The 23,091-nt window shown below is 37.5% G+C and overlaps 1 protein-coding gene and 1 long non-coding RNA gene across 2 annotated transcripts in view; one reads left to right on the forward strand and one right to left on the reverse strand.

The window, feature by feature from the left end:
* Positions 1-22,834, forward strand: part of LOC138146563 (uncharacterized) — a 36,678-nt gene extending 13,844 nt beyond the window's left edge. The window contains exons 2-3 of the long non-coding RNA XR_011164525.1: positions 18,432-18,571; positions 22,745-22,834. This is a non-coding gene — a long non-coding RNA (uncharacterized lncRNA). The remainder of the gene's footprint in view (positions 1-18,431; positions 18,572-22,744) is intronic.
* On the reverse strand, positions 13,854-14,953 carry NEUROD1 (neuronal differentiation 1). The gene has a single exon (XM_069068613.1). The coding sequence runs from the start codon at positions 14,945-14,947 to the stop codon at positions 13,877-13,879; it is 1,071 nt and encodes a 356-aa protein (XP_068924714.1). The 5' UTR covers positions 14,948-14,953; the 3' UTR covers positions 13,854-13,876.
* Positions 22,835-23,091: the final 257 nt, after the last annotated feature.

Below are 23,091 nucleotides of genomic sequence, written 5' to 3' on the forward strand. Positions count from 1 at the left end.
CCTGATGTTTTAGAACCAGAGGGCAAAATAGAGCTTGAAAGAATCCACCGATCACCTCCTGAAAAAGATCCCAAAAAGAAAACTCCTAGGAATATTATTGCCATGTTCCAGAATTCCCAGATTAAGGAGAGAATATTATAAGCAGCCAGGAAGAAACAATTTGAATATTGTGGAAACACAATCAGGATAATCCAGGATCTGGCAGCTTCTACACTGAAGGATCGAAGGGCCTGGAATATGATATTCCAGAGGGCAAAGGAGCTGAGATTAAAACCAAGAATCACCTACCCAGCAAAACTGAGTATCATGTTTCAGGGGAAAATATGGTCATTCAGTGGAATAGAAGACTTTCAAGCATTCTTAATGAAAAAACCAGAGTTGAATAGAAAATTTGACATTCAGATACAAGAAGCAAGAGAAGCATGAGAAGGTAAACAGGGGGAAAAAATCATAAGGAACTTATCAAAGTTGAACTATTAACATTCCTACATGGAAAAACAATAATTGTAACTTATGAAACTTTTCTCAGTAGTTGAAAGGAATAGTAGTATATATGTATATATATATATATATACATATGTCTATATATGTCTATATATGAAGGTATATGGGCATATGTATACATATGTGAATGTATGTATATATATTTACAGGTATACATAGAGGGCACAGGACCAATTTAACAGCAAGGGATGATACTTAAAAGGTGAAATTAAGATGTGAGAGAGGAATATTATGAGAGGAGATGGGGAGAGACAGAATGGGGTAAACTATCTCATATAGAAGAGGCAAGGAAAAATGGTTACAATGGAGGGAAAGACTAGGAAGTCAAAAAAAGAATGGGTCAACCTTATTCCCATTGAATTTGGCTTGGGAGGGAATGAAATACACACTAAATAGGGTATCTCACCCTCCAGGAGAGTAGTGGGGAAGGGGATGAGAGGGGGAATGATGGAAGGGAGGGCAGGCTGGGGGGGAGGGAATTTGGAACCACTCACTTTTGAAAAGGGATGGGATCAAAGTAGAGAATAGAACCAGTGGGAGGTGGAATAGGATGGAGGGAAATATAATCAGTCTTTTACAATATATCTACTATGTTATTGTTTTGCATTAGCCACACATGTACATCCTATACTGAACTGCTCATCTTCCCAGTAAGGGTGGGTGGACAAGGGAGGAAGGGAATGAATCTGGAATTCAAAGTTTTAAAATCAAATATTCAAATATATATATATATATATTATTAATACTATTTTACATGTAATTGGGAAATAAGGTATACAGGCACTGGGGCATATAGATCCACTAGAAAAGTTGAAAGGGGTGTAGGAGAAGATATGGGAGACAGCAGAGTGGAGGAGGGTATATCCTGTGGGACTGCTATTTGGGGGCAGTGGTGGGTAGGGGAAAAACGGGGAGAAAATTTGTAACTCAAAATCTGGCAGAAATGAATGATGTAAATCAGAAGTTAATAAAGCATTTGAAAAAAAAGAAGAAGAAGAAATGGGCTTAAGTCCTCTCTCTGAGGTATATGAACTCTGACCATAAGTAAGTCACTTAACCTCTCAAAAACAGTAGACAACTATTTAAAAATGAATATAGAGTATTCTGAAGACAATTCATTTTAAGCAATTAAAGTTTAAGACTGCAGTGTCCCAAAAAAAGGCAATGTAATTTTAAGCAATAACTGATCTGTATCAATGGAAGGAGTTTCCATACTGGGAAGGCTCTTCCTGAGGCAGCTAGATGAACAGCCCTGGACCTGGGGTCAAGACTTCAGTTCTAATCTAGCCTCGGACATTTGCTGTGTGATCCTGGGCAAATCATTTAACCTTGCTATCTGTCTCAGTTTCCTTATGTGCAAAATGATTGTAAAATAGTACCCACTTCCCAGAATATGTAAGAATAAAATGAGATAACATTTATAAAGCACTTTGAAAACCTTAAAGTGTTATGTAAGTTGCAGCAGTGTATCAGAAGAGAAGGAAGTGGAGGAGGTGGAGGAGGAGTAGAATCTTGATGAAATCATTGGCCCAGACCAGAAGGTGATTAAACAAAGGAAGATTTTGGATTCTCCCCTTTTTGTCATACTAAAGAAGTAGGGTAGATATTCCTTTTTTCTAGAATGAGTGAAATGTAACTGCCTGAAGTAAAGGAGTAGGATAGATCAGAGGTGTCAAATACACTGTTATGGATGACATGGGTCCTCTGCAAGTGCTGCCCAACCCAGATTAAAATGTAATTGGTAAATACTTAACAAAATGAATAAAAATACAACAAAATATAGATGGCATAATATTATAAAACCAAATCGATATGCAGTGACTCCCATTCCTATTAGAGTTTTATACCACTAAGCTATATGAAATCTCTTATTTATGTGGAAAATAAGTATCTGTAGTCATAGTGGTAATTATATTATGGAATTCAGTCTATCTCACTCTCAGTCTCATTGGTCAGTTATATCTTACCCTGTAAAGAGAGGTTTGGAAGTATGAGAATAGGAAGCTGTTTATATCTTGCCTCCTCAAAAAGATTGAGAACTTTTCATGATTCAATATCTTATATAATATCTCTCTATATGGTGGTAACTTTACTGCCAGAACAGTACAATACACAGTACTGACACACAATTCAAGGTTGATGGTGTTATAATCCCTCAAGAGTAAAAATTTTAGGGACAAGAATAAGCTGCCAATGGGAAAATGTATAATCATATTAATATAGTGAAAAAAGTCCTGGCTTTGGACTCAGAGGAACTGGATTCAAATTCTTCTTCTGTCTCTTACTACCTTTATGACTTTGGGTAAGTCATTTAATTTCTCTTTGCCTCAGTTTCCTCATTTGTGAAATAAGGGGTTAAATTTGATGACTTATAAGATCCCTTTTGATTCTGGATCTAATATTCTATGGCCCTTCCTTGAAATATTTTTAAATTGTATGTACTTATTTATTGACTGTTTTCTACATCCAAAGCATGGTGTCTGGGGATAAAAGTAAGGAGACCAAATACAGTTATTCTAATGAGCCAATACTGAGTTTATACTAGAACTTCAGGGACTTACAAGAGAGGCTAAAGTAATAAATCTTGCTACAAGAGAACCAGATGAGAGCCCAAATTCCAAAAATTCAATTCAGTTCAATTCAACTAGCGATTATTGAACCTAATATATGTCAGGCACTGTTCTGGGCCTTGGGGATCCAAAGACAAAAACAGAATAAACTCTTAATTTTAAGGAGCTTACATTCTAGTGGGGGAAAAGAAAGATTCAATGTAGGATTAGATTTGTCTCAATGTGATACAAAAACAACAGGTGAACTGAGTAACCTCCCTATAACAAAATTAACTAAGTATCTGAATAGCAAATTTAATCAAGCATTAAAGCAGTAGTAGTCCAGTACAGAAAATGCCAGCTCCTTATCTTCTTGGTGTCCTCCCATAAGAAGATACAATGTTTCAAGCCTCCTTCTCCCTGTGGTAAATAAATTGTTGGTATAGTGGAAAGAGTTTTATTTGGAGTAGGAGGATCCGGATTAAATTCTCTTAGTTTTATTCACTTGGGCAAGTCATTTCCTCTTCCTAGGCTTCCTTCTCTAAAGTGAGGTCAGTTTAGATTACAAGGTCTGGAAGATGTTTTTCAGCTCTAAATCACTGTGATCCTGGTGGTGGTGCTGCCATTGCAAAAGAAGTTCTTTTGTGTACCTGGAGTAATTTTCATTAGAAAACCCTTCACAATCATATTGTGCATTCTTTTGCTTGAAATGAATGCATGGAAAATAAGACAATTTGTACTATATGTGGTATATTGTCTTTCCAGACTGATTTTGTTGTTGGTCTAGGCTCTGCTGAAGAATAAACAATAGTGCAAGTCTCTAATGTGAAAACAAAAGGAGTGCAGCCAATTGTTTTAATTGTGATTTTACTAATTCTGTGTTAAGGACTATTTAAATATTAATACTAAGGTATTTTGTGGCCTATTTACTCTTCATTGATTCTAGATATCACTTTAAAGGTCAATTATGTGCAAAAAAATCAATAAATTCTATTTTCACAGTTGAATCACATAAAAGAGACATCTTTAAAAAACGTCTGAAAGCTTTGCTACCTTTCTGACACACAAATTATATAGTTGAAGCTATGCATTACAGTCTATAACTGAAGAACTCTTCAAATGATCCTTCTTTTTATAATAATGAGGATTCCTTCTGCAGATTAAAGTTGCAACCCTATCATATTTCCCTTACAATACAACTTAGTGATGCTGTGGCCAAAAATACATATCTAATAGCTACACTTCTTGTGATGACCCTTTCTAGCTAAACTTCAAACAACAATCTGACCTCTGTCCTTTCTAGGGTAGTAAGATAGGCCAAAGCTTGTGCTCTGGTAGCATAGCCTTAGAGGACCTCTGGTCTCCATGCCATGATGAAACAGAATATTAGTGGGGGATGCTTTATGCTATGCATTGACATTTTTCTGGAATGATCTCTTCATTAAATCTTTGAATATTTTGAATCAGGTTAATTGGCTAAATGAATGGTGTGTATTAGAGCATTGTATTTAAAATCACTGGATTAGTTTGAATCTTGGCTCTGGTCCTTCCTACCTGACTGAACTTGGGTAAACCAATTAACCTCATTATGAGGGCCTCATTTTCTCCACGAATAAAGGAAATAAAATTAGGGAAGCAGAATGGATGGATAATTTCTAACGTCCGTCCCATCTTTAAGCCTTATGAAAGTAAAGAGTATTTGGATAACAACAAAAATAAAGGGCACTTGAAATGTTTAATATCCAAGTCTTTCTATATACTTTTTAGACAACATTCTCTTGAATTATCTCCATTTGGAGATGTGAACTTTATCTCATATGTTTATTTATCTTTAACCTGCAGCAAAATTTAATTCCCTGCTATCAATAGACCAGTATTACAATTCTCAGTGACATCAATGGTAAGGTATTAGCATATCTCTTGAGAGTTGTAATATCCTTTCATTGACGTCAAAGCAAAGTTAAGATACTTAACTGACATAATTTAAACAGTCCACTAAATTAAAAATACTTATATTTCAAGTTTATAGAACTTAACATATTAAAGGTAAGAGAGCACTTTAGATAAGTTGGTTGCATTTTTCTAAATGAAATTCCCCAAAGGAAATATTAATTCTTTAGTAATTTTTAATGATCTAATGATACCATACCTCTTGAATTCCCTTTTTCTGTTAATGGCACTACCGTCTCTCAATCATCTAGTTATAAAACCAGGTACTTTTCTTTTTCTTTCTCCTTTCCCTTAATAACTATACCCTACCAGTCATCTCTCAGATTCAAATCCATAAAGAACTTTTTGCAGAATTTAATTGCTCCTCCTCCTCCAGAATACTTCCCTTTCCTTTGGTTTCAGTTACACTCTTCTGTATGCATTCTTCTCCCACCTTAAAAGCCTTCCTTCTCTGTCTCACTTCTTTCCCTAAATTTCTAACTGGGGGTATGTCTCACAGCTCTACCCTCTTCTTTCTCCCCCTACAATTGTGGTAGTCTCATCCTTCCCCATGGATTCAATTATCAAATCCTCATAGAAGACTCAAATCTTTATATCTAGTCCTTCTCCCTGAAATTAGTATTACTATTTTCATTTGCCTGCTTCACATCTCTACTTGTATTTCAACTGGCACCTTAAATTCAGCATTTCCAAAACTGAACTCATTTTCTTCTCCTTTAAACCTGCCTTTCTTTCCTTCTTCCTTATTTGTGTTGAAAAACAATCTCCTGGTCAACTCAGACTTAAAAACTCAGTTTGATTCTTACTTAGCCCTTATTCTCCATATCCAGTTTCTAAGTGCTATTGATTATTCCTTTCTCTTCACTCACCTTACCAACATCCTAATTCAGGTTCTCATTTCTTCCCCCAGGGTTATTATAACAGATTTTTAACTGATTTCCCTGTCTTCCATCTCTTTGTTCTATCTGTTGTTTGTTTATTTTCATTGCTTTTTGTATCCCTAGTGCTTGGCACAGTGCCTGGCACATGATATATGCTTAATACAGACTTGCTAACTGACTGACTGATCTCTGTCCTTCACACACCTGCCAAAATAACCTTCCTAAGTCACAGATATGCCCATGTTAGCCACAACTCAAACATCTTTTGCCTAGTAAAATTTCAAAACACTTAATATGAGCATTGAAGACCTTCTATAATCTGTATACAATTTTTTTTAGATTTATATCACTTTCATGCACTCTACATGTGAGCCACACTGGACTAATATCTGTTCCCCAAATTTGAAACGCTGTCTTCTCCCTCTTCCTATATAAACATGCCTTATGCCATGCATAAAATAAACTTCTGCTGTATCTCTGCCTTTCAGAACCTTTTCTTGCCTTCAATATTGCATGTCATAGGGTGAATGTCTCATATGGCATTGAATTGTTCATTAATCTTATGTTATAAAATAGTTCATGTCATGAGGTGAATGTCATAATGAATATTTGGTGTTGCCATAAGTGGTAACTATCTCTTCTTCCTTGGGTAGTGATGTAGCAGGGACTTAAACAACCATATTTCTCATTACCTTAATATTTTAATACATTTTGTATTTTAAAGGAAGATTAATTTAATAGTTTCCCAGGACTCATTTATTATCATGAATCCAAATATTAAAGCATAATTGAACCTAGGGGTTTCTAATTGGGAAAATACCATAAAATTATACTTCTGTGAAGAAAAATGAGATTGGCTAAATTTTCTTGAAGATTATCTCTTTTCTCCTACAACCTGAACACTGTTTTAAGTGTGCTTGGGAGGGGTAGCTAGCTGGTCGAAGCAAAGGGAATGACTCAAGTCAAATCAAATGAGTTAATGTGTAAAGTGCTTTTACAAATGTTTAAGTGCTGTATAAAAACTATCATCCCCATCATTATTTTAAAAGAAAGAGAAAATAGTAAGAGAAAACTTAGGAATTTTTTTTAATGTCAGTTATGGAAGTGCTTTGTGAAAATTAAAAATAAATGTGATCTGGAAAAAATGATTAAATTAGTGCCATTTGTCTTGAAATTTTATTCTGGTGCCAATATAGAAACTAACATGTTTTATTTAGTTAGCAGAGTATACAATATAAATAATATTATTGAATGCATTCAACTTGATATATGGTCTTAAGTAAATCAGGGCATTTTTTCCTGGGCCACAGTTTCCTCATCTGTAAAACAAGGGAATTGAAGTAGCTGGTTTCAGAGAACCCTTATATATACACACCTGTGATCTCAAATTCTAAGCAATGGATATCAAGAATGACATACTTAGAACTCCTCAAAAGAGAAAAAAGGAAAGAAATACTAATATGCATTATGACAGACAATACCATAATTTGTTCTATGCTGATAATGTTTAAATTTCAGACCCAAAATCAAAGGATGGGGTTGATCTTACAAATAGCATCAGATATTTCTCATGTTTCTATATTGCCTACAGTTTTGTGCAAATTAACTGGCATAAGACAAAACAATTAACCATGTTAATTTATACAAGAAATCTTACAACTTGTTACATTCTTAAAAATTTTTTTAAATGAAATATCTACATCTTTTTCTGTGGAAACTTTTTTTTACATCATTTGGTATTGTGTTCCCCAACTTTTGATACATTCGTTAGTTTTTCATCATAAAATCACACTTTGCATTAGATGTAAGTATACCTTTGATGAAGAATCCATTTTTCCAAGTCATGCCTTAATTATGTTTTGATTACAGGTTTTGAGTGATAAGTCAAGCTCACCAGCAAATACATTTCTATCTTTCATATTAATTTCTTAACTTTTGTGACTTGTTTATTTAGTGCTTACTAAGTGCCAAACGCATTATTCAGCACTGAGGACACAAATAATAACAAACAAGGCAGCCCCTAACTTCAAGAAACTTTAATGGGGGAAGACAACACATAATGGGGAGCCAGAAGTGGGGGGGGGGATGAAAGCATACCCAGACAGGGGCAAAGCTTCTGGCAAGGAGAAGGAAAAGTCCAGGGAGTGGGTTAAGCCAGGGGTGAAGTGAGCAAGGCTGGGGCTTCTCATGAAATGGTGATCCCAATAATTACTAGAATATATAGAGAGCTTTAGGTTTTTCAAAGTGCTTTATATAGGATATCTTATAACAACCTTGTGAGGTAGGTGCTATCATTATCATTATCCCCACTTTAAAGATGAGGAAACTGAGGCCTAGAGGATATGTAATTTGTATAATATCACACAGCTAGTAAATGTCTTGAACAGGATTCTAACTTAGGTCTACCTGACTCCAAGTCCAATCCTCTGTTCTTTGAACTCTCTAACAGCCACTGAATTATTTCCAATAAGCATTGATTAAAGTGTGCTCTTTAAGAGCTATAGCTTTTGCCCATTTTCTTATACTCATATCTATTTTAAAATCTGCAGAATTAGAAACACAACAAGGAGAAATGAAACACAACATCTAGCATGAAACCCCTCAGTCAGCTGACAAAGAACTAAATAAAGGTGTGAAAACCAAATCAACCTTGTTTCATTTTTCCAAGTCAAATGTCCTGAGTCAGCCTAGTAGAAGCACATGCACGTGATTTTTTGCTGTCACATTTTTTAAAATCACAATTAGAGCCTGTCCCAAGTAATTCTCACATCATTGTACATAAACTGATCAATGGGAGATGCCTTTTATTGGTTGGTTTTTCCTCATGCCATTGCCTCACATTTGAGGCATTGGTAGCTATAACTGTTATTGTGGAGTCTGGGGCGGGGGGAGTACTTAGGGGTCGGTATCAAGTAAGGGGATGATCCAACCTTGCTCTTAAAGTAAAAAACAAGTATGGACTTAATGTTTAGATAGTTAGATTTCATTTTGTATAACTTAGAAGCCAGTTCAGCAATTTTTTTTAACACTTTATATTTTAAAAAATATTTTAGAAGTCCCCAGCAACTATGACTACAAGAACTCATGTAGCTATCTTCGTCAAATGTCCAGTCAGCTTAATTCAAATTATGAAATCATTTAGTGTAAGGAGAAGGAATAAAAGAGAGGAGAGTGAAAAAGAGATAAATAGTCAAGGGGGGGGGAATGAAAGGGAGAGGAAAAGACTGAGAAGAGGAAGGGAGAAAGAAGGGAAGGCAAAAACAGGGAAGAAGGAAGAAGAGATAAAGGGAGAGACAAGGATAAATGGGATAAATAGGGGGGAAAGGGGAATGGAAGAGGAAGAAAATGAGAGGGAAGAAAGGGTGAAAGGAGGGAGAAAAAGAGGGAGAAACTAAAAGTCAATTGCCAACTTGTAATATTTGAAAGCAGATGATGTTAACTTTAAGAATATATACAGTAGTGGCTCCTAGTTGGATGATTCTTGACAAGAGTCCTCTTAAATATAATTGCTGGCTAAGTGCCAGTGACTATACCACTATACAAATCACTGTGGATCTGGCGCCAAGACACCTCTTTCCAAAGGTATTAACAAGAGTTCCTAGCCCTGGTGTTCTACAAGATGTCGAATTGGCTCTTACAGTGGTTTAAATAAGATCCATGAATTAGCCATTGCATTTTTATTATCTTTTAAAGTGAAGAGAAGAAAAGAATAAGATTCATAGTAGTTTAAATATCAAGTCCATTAAAAATAAATGAAATCTGCAATCAAAAAACCCAGTCTTTATTTTAAGTCCCTAAAATTATTTTGATCTTCTCCAATTTATTAACTTCAGGGCATATCTATATTTTATAAAATTCTTGTTTAATAAAGGACAAAAAACTGCTTAATTTTTATTATTATATAATGATCAATATATAATTCAAATAATTATTTTAAAAATCTTTTACAAGTGCATTAATCACAAAGGTCATTAAGCTATCCTGTTGTAAAAATATAGAGAGTTGAGGAGTTTTTAAAATATATATGTAGATCTGAATATTTGTGTTTTGCTTTTTAAAGTTCCATTATGTTTATATATTGTACTTTAAAATCTGGTGAATATTTTTGGAACAGTAATGTTTCTCTTGGCTTATGTTTAATGATATTTTATTTTTAGATATTAGAAAAAATATATGCACAAGTATAAACTCAATTCATGATGTGAATCAACTGAAACTGGCAGAGGAATTTTTGGTTAAAATAAATTATGTACTAGATCATATGCTTAAGTCAAGTTTTATCTCCAAATCAAATGTTTATAGCCTAGTTATTAATGACAGAGAAAATGGGTCACTATCATGTTGTTTGATAATTTGCTCAGCTGGTTTTTGAAGCCACCAGCTCCTGCTGAAAATAACTCTTCAGAGCATTTCCAGATTAAACAAGTAGGTCTACAGCAGCTTATCCTGATGAGTAACGATTGCTCAAGATGAAGGAATAAACTAAAGCTTCAAAGTATTATATGGAATGAAGATGAGGGGAAGAACAACCTTCAGAGCAAAATAAAAGAAAAATATTTTAAACTAAGCAATAGTGACCTGTTTTTCATACTTTATTTTTCCTGGCTAATTTTCACTTCTGTGCTTTATGATTCCTTCTGATTACCAGATAAGGGCTTTTGTCAACTGTACTAACTCTAAGAGTTGTATTTCCCCCATTAACTAAGGATGGCAATTCATAAATGAAAAAGGGAATGTAATTGAAAAGGTTTCTTGTGGCTTGGAAATGCCTTCCAAATATTCATTAAACATTTAAGCAAGTAAATTTGTAGAATATGTTCCTGACATTGGCACTGGTTCTGTGGTATTTCTCTCATCAGATGGAAGGACTGTGTGTTATGCAGAGTGCATTCAGTGCATTCATGCATAAACAATATCATTTTCATAAATTAAAACCTCCCCTGCAGAAGAACATCTGTGCCTTCGTTTGAATAAAAGATGGTGGCATGTGAGTTACCCCTTGACTGACTAAAAGAATCTTTCTTTTAGAATAAAGTGACACAATGCAAAAGATAGGAAAACATTTAAATCTTAAGTTCTTTCACAAAAATGATAGCAAATTCAGTAGGATAATTAACTGAATTTTAAAGTACATTAATGGAGTACTTGAAATATTCTTCCATAGTTTTCTCCTATTCATGATAGCAACAGTTATTATTATTACTATTGTTATTATTTTGCAAGGACATGTCCATTTTTAATTGCAGGTGAAACTAAGCAGTTGAAAGGCTTTAAGCCCACATATTAGTGTTTGCTTCATGAGCTCACAGGCTGGTATTCTAGCAATTTACAAATATTGAACCAGTAATATGTCTTTTAAGAAAGGAACATTGAAAGCAGGCTTAAATAGAGAAAAGGATACTTTGCTTCATACCTGACAAGTCTGATTCCCTTGAACTGAGATACATTCATTTAGGATGAATGTGGGGCTTATTCAAATGCATTTGACTCATTTGATGAAGAATGTTAGAAAACAAAACAAGGAGATATTTAAAATTGCTCCCAAACATTTTTAGTTTTGAAATTGTCCTTATTGATATTGTCACAGCTTGACATAGCTTCATTGATGATGTTATTAGGATAGCTAATTGTTTCTGTCCATTAGATTACTCACATTTTTCTGGAGCAGCTTGCTAAATGAGGTCAGCTTTCTGGAACCTCTAAATCACCAATGAGAAGGAGATTAAAGGAACATGCTTGGGAAAGGGGGTAACCATCCAATGTGGCATCCACTTCATAGTGGAAACAATGGAGCTACTAATGACAGTAATCAGAACACGGTAGTAGGGCCAGGACATTAGTGCCAAAATGTTATTCCCCAGAAACCTTTCCTGTCAGTCAATACATCTAGGGGAAAGGCAAGTGCCAAGCTGCTTGGGAGTGGACTTAGAAACTGGCAGGCTCATGTGCTATAGTTTGCCAGTGGATTTAGGTTTCTGAATTCAGAGGGTGGGACCACGAAACCAATACCTTATTGCTCTGTCTTAAAGCAAAGAACCGATTTTTTTAAGCATAGGTGCTATATGATCTACTTATTGGATATAGTTTAACCAGAAAGATTTATGCTACTTTCTCCTGCAAACTTTGTGTTTTTGCTGAAATAATATTTCTTTGCTAGTAGCAGATGCCCTGAGGGACAGAAGACACCTAAAGTAGTCTATATGTTTTAAAATGAGTAAGTGAACCCTTTTAAGGGATTAACAATGGAAAAGAGTATATAAGAAAAGATAAACTGCTATGGAAATGATGTTTACCCAAACTGAGTCATTTCTCTTTTGATCTAAAAGTGATTTAGTGGTTTGAGAACCAAATTCTGAAGGGGAGGGTATGCCCAACCGTGGCAAAAAAAAAGGCATTTTTCATAAAAATTGTTTGGAACGTGAAAAAGAATTTTTTTCTTTTACATTTTAAACAATTGTAATTGCATTTATTTGTTCCTACCATCTAGAATTATTGCTAAAATGCCTAGCAATAAAAAAGATAAAAGCATAAGAAAATATGGAGTCCAGAACTTTTTCTAGTTCATTTTATTCTACAAATAATTAATGTTGTACCTTTCATGATCTGACCAAATAAAACAGTAATCCCATAGGAATTGTTTACATGAAGGGAAAGAACACCTTTAAGAAGAAATGCAACAATTGATGAAACATTCAATACTATTTTATTGCAAATGATGAGTGTTTTCTAAAATCCCAATGTGCATTACACCATAATATACAGAATTACAAACAAAATTACAGTACAAATTGATTCCAGTTGAACCAGCATTACATTTCAGACAGCACTTATTCTGAACTGCATTGTACATGCAATAGCTATTGTTCTAATTATGGATTAAATGGTTCAAATTTGTTTTAAGCTACTGTACTAATTGACTACAATAGGTATAAAGCCCAACATTAACAACCTGATTCATTTTAGGCTCAGATTCATAAGATGAATATATGACAAAACACGATTTGTGTGAGTATGTATAAAATCATGCATTTATATCGTCTGGAAACATCAGTATCTTCAAATTTTCTGTAAAATCATGGAATGCAAAGCAGTATATGACTAAAAAGAAACAGTGCAAATTGTGTGTGATAGTCAAGCAGCTTTTGATTTCAAAAAAGGGTGTTGGCATTTGCTTAAAATATTTATATACAAGTTTGTGCAAGTAATGTGTTGAATTGATATGTTTTGATAGAAAATAAGTCTCTTGAGTTTGAGTCAACTTGAGAGCTATGGGTCTGGTTTTTATCATAGGGGAAAAGACTTTAATGGGAAAGAAATTGCTCAAATTGTGCAATTTTTACAAATAGAGAGGAAAGAAGTGCTAAGGCAACATAATAACTTTCTAAGCACTTTTCTGCTGGTTTAAATTAGTTAAATTATTTTGTATAAATTAGATATAATTCTACTTTTCCAATATGTATAAAAATTGATGAAGCTGCATGGTTTTAAAATAGGAAATCCACATTATAAAAAGTCATTAAAAATTCTGTACAAAATCACAACAAAATAATTCAGCATGGGAAAGGTAACAAGTAGTAAAATGTTGGTTGAAAAATATATATTTATATATATTTTAATTGGCCCATTACTAGTTTAAAAATTGCATAGATCCTAATTATTGCTTGTGATTTTGTTATCTGATCAGATAGTTAATATGATCTGAATACAGCTACACCAAATTGACAGTGTAGTTTCTTTTTTCTTTACTTTTTCTTTTTTTCTTTAAAATAGAGGAGCTATAGAAAATAATACATAAGATAAACAGGAACTTTGCATCCCTGTTTCTCCTAAAGGCAGTAACGACAATAAATACATATATCACTTGAAGCTTGGAATATTTGCACTTTGCAGCAGTGGTACCCAAAGGGCTGCCCTTTGTAAACAAGACAGTCACTGTAAGCACAGTTGATTCTTTTTCCTTCTGATCATGAAATCGATGCGACTCTTCAAGGGTTAATCGTGAAAGATGGCATTGAGCTGGGCACTCATGACTCGCTCATGATGTGAATGGCTATCATAGGACATAATGTTGTCTATTGGGATCTCACAGCGGGGGGCAGCAGTGCCAGAGAAGATTGATCCATGGCCTTGGGCTCCTGCCAGGGTCGCTGCAGGATAGTGCATGGTAAAGGCATAATTTTTGTCAAACTCGGTGGAGGGTTCGTGTTTGAAAGAAAAGTTCCCATTGATGCTGAGTGGTGGGCTGAGGGGTCCGTCAAAGGAAGGACTGGTGCAATCAGTGAGAGTACTTTCGAAAAAGGGCTCCAGGGCCGCCCCATAGGAGTGAGGCGGCGGCTTTACGTGGAAGATGTGGGAGCTGTCCATGGTTCCATAGGGCGGGCTGGGAAGCCCAGGAGATTGGTAGGAGTAAGGATGCACCGGGAAGGAAGCACTGGCTGATGGTAAATGGGGTGGCATGTCCTGGTTCTGCTCCGGCAGGAAAGTCCGAGGATTGAGCTGTAGGCAGCCAGCTACCAGGTTGGTGGTGGGCTGGGATAAGCCTTTGCAGAGGGTCTGTACAAAGGACACTAAGTCCGGGCTCTTACCCGAGCGCAGTATCTCGGAGAGAGCCCAAATGTAATTCTTGGCCAGACGCAGTGTTTCGATTTTAGACAATTTCTGTGTCTTGGAGTAGCAGGGTACCACTTTGCGCAGATTGTCCAGCGCAGCGTTTAGCCCATGCATGCGATTTCTCTCCCGGGCATTAGCCTTCATGCGCCTTAGCTTGAATCGCTCCATCCGGGCCTTAGTCATCTTCTTCTTTTTAGGACCGCGTCTCTTGGGCTTTTGATCGTCGTCTTCTTCTTCCTCCTCCTCTTCTTCTTCCAAGTCTTCTTCTTCGTCCTCTTCCTCAACCCCGTTCCTCAATGAGTCCTCCTCCGGGTTCATTACTTCAAGATCGTCGTCCTTCTTGTCCGCCTCGTGCTCCTCATCCTGAGAACTAAGACACTCGTCTGTCCAGCTCGGGGGACCCTGGGGCTGAGGCTCGCCCATCAGCCCGCTCTCACTGTACGATTTGGTCATGTTTCAAGTCCTACATTTAACAGGAGAGACCAAAAAGAAAGGGGGGAAAGGAAAACAACACATTCAAAGGAAAGAAATTCAACTCCCACCCCACCTCACTACTGTATTCTAAATACTTATGTGAGGAAGAGACCAATTAGTCAGAGCGCTGAACTCCCCGGGGACTGGGCAAATTTAATGTGTTATATTGGCATGTGCAGTCTGTGTTAGTGTGAGTGTTAACAGTGTTTATGTCTAAGAATATATATGTATGTATGCGCTTCTAGTATAGCTTCTTAAGGGTGTTTATAGTGATTAAATGTTTGGGTGATGTGATGAAAATAAATGTGTGGTGATTAAATACATAACCATTTATAGTTATTTCATATGTATCTGAATGCGTTAGAGTCCATAACACTGCAAAAATGTGTTATATTTTTTTTAAAGCAAATGTTAATTCTTTACGTGCCCAATTTCCCCTACTAATAAAACTATTTAAGCTTAAAACATCAATATTCAACTTGCTGGCATCTGAATGCGAATTTAAGATAAATGGAAGGGAAATTAATTGGTAAACGGAAAGAAGTTTCCAAAATTAATTTTACTACCAACAAAAAAATGGAAACAAAAGTGACAAGCGTTTTCTCTTAGCCCTACCCCCACCCCAACACTGAATCCCCAACCTTCTACAAAAGCTATCACATCTTCATAAGTGTTCAGGTCAAAGCAAAGAGCAGTTCTCTCGTGCCCGGGATCAGGTGCAGAAGGCTCCTCTCTAATAAACAGCCCATTGAGATGTTCGGCCATCCTTTTATGGGGGCTTTTCAAAGTTTTGCTCAAACCTTTCTCTTTAAAAGATTGAATAATTATAATCTTCCACCCCTCTACAATGATCAGCAATGGGAAAGTCGCTGCTTCCAATAAGGAAAATGAAAGACTTCAAGTGCAACTGAATATAGGACTCCAATAGTGAAGTGTGGCTTGCTCGGCTGCTGTAACAGGTAGCAACGATTGCAATTCCAGCTCTCTTCTTTTCTCCTCCAACTCCTTACCTCCAAACTAAACTACCTCAGAATCCGATTTACTCGAGGAGAAGTGGGTATGCAGAGCACGATTTAAAAGCCTCTTCAGGTTCCTTTGCCCAACTCGGAAAAAAAAAATCTTGCCTTTAAAAGTCAACCCCCTTATACTCGTCAAAATACACGGGAAATAAAAATATTAACAACAGGAGCTACTCATATAGATGTGTGTGGGGAGTCATAAAGTCATTATTATTGCTGTTATTTTAGGTCTCTGGAACACTGCACACTACATCAAAAATAATCTCAGAGGCTCCCCCTCCCCAAAAAAAAACCAAACAAACCCAGAAGACATAAAACTGCGCCTATGTGAGCTGTAGATGCTGTAAGTAAATACTTGTGTGCGTGGGTATTTCAATAAAGACACAAGGTATGTGTGTCCTCTAATTCTGTATTTGGGCGGATGAAACGAAAAGAATCATAATTACCTGTATTAGTTAATGTGTCCTTTGCAGTGATCGTCTCATAACCCTGTTAACTCCCGGGATTCTCTCCTGTGAGGGACTGAATTCTTGTTTCTGGGGGGCTGTGCTCTGGGCTCTCAGGTTATATAGCGGAGTTGGTGATGCTACGAGAGGGAGGGTGGGGGAGGAGGAGACCCAGGAGCTGGTTTGTAACGCCCAGCGCCTGCGCACGGGTTCTGGCTGCCTGCTTCCCCCTCCCTGCCTGCAGCTTCCCTATGCTACCGCCCTCCTCTTCTCTAACTCGGCTCCTACCCTCCATCCCTTTCCTCCCCCTTCATCGCCCCCCCTCCCCCCCAACTCTTCTTCTTCCTCCCCGGCATGCGCCATATGGTCTTCCCCGTCAAGCAAAGGGCCCGGGTGCCACGTGACCTGCCCATTTGTATTCCGTGGAGCGCTCCATTCTGGCCCCTTTGTGGCCAGAAGAAAGTGGCCCATCTGTCGCCAGTTAGAGACTCCGCGGACCTGTTTTTACCCGCAGGAGAGATTAACCCTTTCGACAGCAGAAGGCGAAGAAAAAACCGAGGGGGGAGTTCCGGGGAGAGAAGTAATGAGGGCGGGGAAATGAAGCCAATGAATGTGATGCTTAGTAAGGGACAAGGTGGAAGTATAGTAGTGGGACCGTGAGACCAAGGTGTCTCTGGTTTCCTCTTTCCTTCCCTGGCTACCACGGACACTTTTCTCCTGCTTTTCTCCAGGAGACCCTGCTTGTCTCCATGGCCTTCCTCCCTTGACAGCAGCTTTCTCATTCTCAACCAGTCCCTGCACTCGCCCTCTCCCTTGATCTCTGCCCATTTTTGCTGCTCTCTTTCCCTCACGGCACAGAGCCCTCTAGGACTGACTGGGTATTGGCACTGGGTTTTAGAGTAGCAAAGATGCCTCAGCTCTTGTCAGCTCTACCTCTTTTTAGTGAAAAAGCTGTCCCAGGTCTAGAGATTAATGACTCTTCAAGAATATGATTTTTAAAAAAGCACAGCCTTGTTACGGCACACTGGGTAATCAATCCCAGTGGGCCTAAAGGAATGTTTCTGGGAATACTAAAGTGTTACGCATGCCTCTGAGGCGTCCTCGGTTCAGTTTCAGACCAATGACAACGTGTACTTCCGCGGCACTGGGGCTTGGAGAGACTCGGTACCACTAGTCAGCCCTACCTGTTTCTTTTGGAAAAACATCAGGCCTGGAGTACAATTTGTGCGTTTTCCTTCGTACCCTTTTTTTTTTTTTTTACTTTACATAATTGTCATTGGATTCGAATCTGTAGCTCTATCTTGTCTCACAAACGTCTTTTTTTAAGATACCAAAAATGAGAGGTAATGGGTATTCCTTCAAATGGCCTAATTTTATTCATTTAAATTTAGCTTCTATTTCAATATTGACCATTTACAAAATCGCTTTGCTGTTCTGTGGAAAGGCTGATTCACCTACATGTGTTCCGACACTCATTATTCACTCTTACTTTGAATCTTTGCAATGAAAGCAATCCCCAAAGCTTTTTAACTGGCTTTACCAAGGGTAAATTTACCAATTTGCAATTCAGAAGTTAGGACACTAATCATAGAATTGTACTGAATAGTTTTGAATGAGTCACTTTATCAATCTATTAGTGTACACCAAATAAGGTTCAAAGACTGCCTCAAAGATTGACAATGGCTTAGAATCCATTCTGTCCTTTCTTCTAAGGCACACCTCCCCAGGCCAAAATTTCCACAGCTAACTCTGAAAGCCCTAAAACCCACTAGAGTCTTGCACTTCAATAGACTATTTAAAGGTAATTGCCCTAAAAGGCTATAAACAAATACAGAGTTTGCAAACTGTTGTCACGGGGGTGGAGGGAAAGGGATGTTAGGGATGTCAAACATTATCAGAGGATTTAGATCTGGAGGAGAGACACGTGCCTTTAAATGTGGATTTATTAATTCTGGATTTCAGAATCAGATTTAAATTATTGCTTTTGTATTTTCCCAGATAATAAGAAAATGCACTTGAATGCAAAGTAATTCAACTGGAGCTGTAGTTTAAGCGTTTGCTCAGACCAACTACTTATTTCTTCAATATTCTGTTGAAACATTTGCTTAGGAGATAGACTTACAAAGAAAAATCAAAAGGTAAGTAGGGTGATGGAGTGGTCTTAATTCTAAAGATATGGATCTGACTGAGTACCTGGTTATTTCTATCCTGAAGTTGCTGGCCCTCTACTTAACTCAAAAGGAGCTAATATAATAACTCTTACTGACATACCTTCAATGTTTCTTCGTTCAATATTAAAGTTTGTGTGTGTGTGTGTGTGTGTGTGTGTGTGTGTGTGTGTGTGAGAGAGAGAGAGAGAGAGAGAGAGAGAGAGAGAGAGAGAGAGAGAGTTATGATGCTACAGGTATCTAGGAAGCCCAGGATTTTAAATTGGGTGACTTATTACAATGTCCCAGATGGGAGAGAGATCTAGGCTGTGGAGGTTTCATGTAGGATTGAAAGAGACCATTCTTAGGTGGTTAAACCCTCGTTATTGTCTCATAATAAGTGCTTAATCAATGCCCTATACATCTGTCTAATTTAAGTTGGCCTCCATCTTTTTCATTAGGTTAATTCGTGCCCATTTCTACTTTAAGTTGTTTGAAAATAGGAAGTTAGAGGAAGGAGAGCAGCAGTGTTTTTTTTTTTAATTTACTAAGAGTACAATGATTTTTTTCATCACAATTTCAATCTCTTCAGCCACTGAAATCTAGGGAAAACTCTGAGAGTGAAAAAAAAAATCCTGGGAGGCAAAAAGTACATTAGGAGGCAAAAAGGACATATAAATACATATCAAAACCATACAGCAAATATACTTTTAAAAAATTTAAAAGCTAATGTTTTGATGTCTTGAAGTCAGGAGATGACTATTGGACTAGAAAAGTAGAGCTGATTATTTCCAGGTAGCAAAAATACAAAAAACCCCATCAAAATTTCAACAACAGTTGGAAGGACAGCTACTTGTTTCAGATTTGAAAGGTAAAAGGAAAGTTGTTGAACTGAGAAGGAAGATAGGTCCAAGAAGTCTGTGTTTTAATGTGCAGCTGCATTAGTCTACTTAACAGAGGCTCTCTAGCTTTTCTTCTGTCCTCTACAATCACACTCATCCTCCACAATCTTTCTTTCCTTCCTCCTCCTTATTTTCGTTGTCCCAACATTGTTACACTCTTCCAATCTCCAAGTCATCGTTTTTGTTTTTCCTTTGACTCCTTTCTCTTTTGCTCTCACTAGATCCTTCCTTCCCACCCCATCCCCATTCTTCCCAGCACCAACCCTTCCCCCTTCTCGGCCCCCTGGTTGGGGACTCAGGTCCTCAGCGGTGCACGCGAACCGCACGCGCTCACAACAAAAGCCCCTTTCACGGCTCACTGACCCCATGCAATGTCCCAAATCTGTTTCCCTCTTAGGTCTCCTTTTCAGTTCATCTGCGGGTGCAGCCCGGCCTGACCGTTACTGCAGCAGCAGGAGCAGCGGGAATGTCCAGCAGCCGGGGGGTAAAGGAGGGAGGGGGAAGGGGAAATGAACAGTAGGGAGAACTATATGGCAAGCGTCTACGCGAGTGTAGGGTCAGGAGACAAGGAGGTGACCTGAGTCCAGAGGATAAGAGGTTAAAGGATCGGGAGAGGAATTCTGTGTTTGGGCACCTCTCCGAATGACCTATTTTTCTGGGAAGCAGTTGTGAACGGTTCTTATTAGTAAAAGGTTCAAGTCCGGTTGAGTAGTCTCTCCCTTTCTCCACTCCCATTCAGCACCACCCTCACCCCCCCCCCCCCCACACACACACACATATTCTTTCCTTTCTGAAAAGCTGAAGCAAGGGAGGACCCATCGGATCCCATAAAATGAAAGACAACTGGAGTTGAAGGGATAGGATAAGGGACCGGAAAGCAGGGGTCAGAAGAAGCAGGAATATAAGCCTGAGGGAAAGAGCCTCATCATGGCCCTCAGGGTTTCTGAAGGTCCCATCTGAGTTACTCTTTGAGTAGATAGCCCTCAGGCTAAAAAATCGCTTCTAGGAGCAAGACAGCAAGCCCTAAGCGCTGGGGACCCAGTCAGGTCCTGCACCTCCAGGGAAGAGCCGAGCTTTGCCTCCTATTGAGGCTAAGAGGCTTGTAGTTGCTCAAGCCTGATCTGGAAGTAACGGAAACGCTATTAAAATGCCTCGCAGTTGTCCAGAGTGCAAAATCCGTCCGATGCAAATCTCCTGGGCTTGCGGCATTATCTTAATTAAGATAATTGATTCATATTGCACCTGCGAGAACGACGGGAAAAAAAAAATGGATCCCTCCCCCCCCCCCCCCTTCCCTCCAAATCGCTTAAAGCTATTGGAGAGAGTAAGCCTTGGTTGTAATTTGGTGAATGATTTAGTACAGTATTTCCACAGCTCTGCCTGTCTGGGTCTCTTTTATTTGTTATTTACGTTTTCCTGGCTCTAACCCCGGCCTCTTTAATTCTACTCCATCCCCCGAAATTAATGAGGCCTTTGGCGGTTCATGTATCCTTGCTTCTATTTCTTTCCATACAGGCATGCCTTATTTTAAAACAAAACAAATAGGCAAAAGTCTTTACAAATTAAAGTCAGTAAATCTCGGTAGATCATGGCAAATGCAGTTCATCTGTGAGATTATAAAACGGCTTTTCCTCGTCAGATGCTCGGTGAAGAACTCTATGCCTGTGTGTATTGTGTATGACATATTTGACCAAAGTTCGCACACCTGTTTAAGGTCGGTCTCGGTAACATATTGTAGTCCAAAGGGGAGTGCATAACCAGGTAACCGACAAGGACCGAGTGATTACCAGCTTCCTCTTATTTAACAACACCCTCCCCCCCAAAAAAAAAACTGAATGGAGAGAAGTGGAGAAGTTGTCTTCAGAACGTAGGTCCTCAAGAATGATTGAGTATGGTGGAGGAAAACTGAGGGGCTCTAGGAAAGCTATGAAGGTAGGCAAGAACTAGAGAGGAAGTTAGATTTAGAACTATGGAAGAGGTGAGGGGAAGAGGGGGAACTGTCATCAGCACCGTGGACAATTCCCAGTCTTCTCCCCACAGTTTACTTTCATCTTTGATACTCAAATAAAAACACATTTATCATGATTCTTATTTCCTTCATTTGCTTCCTTCCTTTCTTCCTTTTTTCCCTCCTTCCCTCCTCTCTTTTAAAAAGCATTTCTTTCTTTGCAAAAGGTTGCTTTTTCATGAGCTATTCTGGGTTTGAGGGTTTTTTTTTTAATTTTTAGAATTTTTAAAATCAGGGAACCTTGTAGCCTACATTGTAAGCCTCTTCCTTTTGGAGATAGTTTTAAACTCTCAGAGACAGAAAAGAATAGACTATATGTGATTAAGCAGAAATATTATTGATAGTTTCCAAAAAATATTCATGGAATCTGATTAATGAAAGAACTCTTTCTTTCTCCCTCAGTAACAACTCTTTGATAGCTTTTAAAGCAAAATTAAGGTAGATTATCTTACTTGAAAACTCTCTGGTTGTTTGAATGAGAAAAGCATTTCTAGGAGTGTTTAAAATGGTGTCCTTTATACTAGTTATGAAAATTATGTCATTCTCTCTTCCCTCTATGCCCCCAATCCAATACATAATTACTGAAATCATATGAGATTTTTAAATATTGCATTTGATTTTAAAAACAAATTTACCTCAAAGCTTTGATACAAAGACCACTAGAAACATAACTATTAATAGGAGGGAGTTTTTCCAGTGACTCTACTTTTAGTATTGGTAGTAGTTTTTCCCACTTGCTTAAATTTTAAAACATTATTATTAGGAAGTAGAATTCTTTATCTGGTTTGATTTAAGTTGGCATAAATGGAAAATCTAATTAATTTTTATCTATGTATATAGTTTTAAGTTCCCACCATCTTTAAGTTAAGCATTCTGTTTTCTCTTTTTATAAATTCATTTCCATTTGAATTAAATATTGATAATTTGACCTTTTAGTGTCTTTAACTAATCAAAAGGGAAAAATTCCAAATGTAGATCTAGTGTTTGGCCCTGGTGGGTCTTTCCGCTTGAATAGGCACTGAGATTAAACGAGTCAACTTCCTTTTTCATTGCACTCTCCTTGCACTAATTGCTTATGCAAAAAATGCAGATTTGTATTAATTAGTAACTCCACTGATTAGTTCGGTGGTATTTTCACGTAATAAATCATGCTGCAGACATGATTTTTGGCACATTACCCAGTGGTGGCTCAGGCTGCAATAAGGTTTTCATATTAAAATAAAATCTCTGACTAAATCTACCTTTCCAATGCAGGTACCATGTGGAACCACCTGCTGTATGCACCTGCCACAGGGAAATTGCTTTCTCTGGGTGACAAGTCTCTTTTTGAGTCTACAGGGGGAACATCTTATTATAAAGTAAGGCATTATTAGAATATAAAAGGACATAAATCAATGAATAAATAAAATCCAAAAACATGTATAGATATTCCAAGATCTCTACATTTGCACACCTAAACATTCAGTTAGACTTCTTGTATCTGACTGATTGTATGCCATTAGTAAAGTTATAGGATATATAAAACATTGATCTATTTAGGGTCATGGAGTTGCTATGATCCTCCTATACTTTTGTGAGAACTAATTATATGCTCAGATAAT

The sequence above is a fragment of the Petaurus breviceps genome, unplaced genomic scaffold (genome assembly GCF_028583685.1).
Source record: "Petaurus breviceps papuanus isolate PSGF00001 unplaced genomic scaffold, PetGlider_PUasm1.0 90763, whole genome shotgun sequence".
Lineage (NCBI taxonomy): Eukaryota > Metazoa > Chordata > Mammalia > Diprotodontia > Petauridae > Petaurus > Petaurus breviceps.

Excerpts from the sequence above, each read along its gene's own strand:
- NEUROD1 (XM_069068613.1), bottom strand. The coding sequence starts at position 14,947 with ATGACCAAATCGTACAGTGAGAGCGGGCTGATGGGCGAGCCTCAGCCC.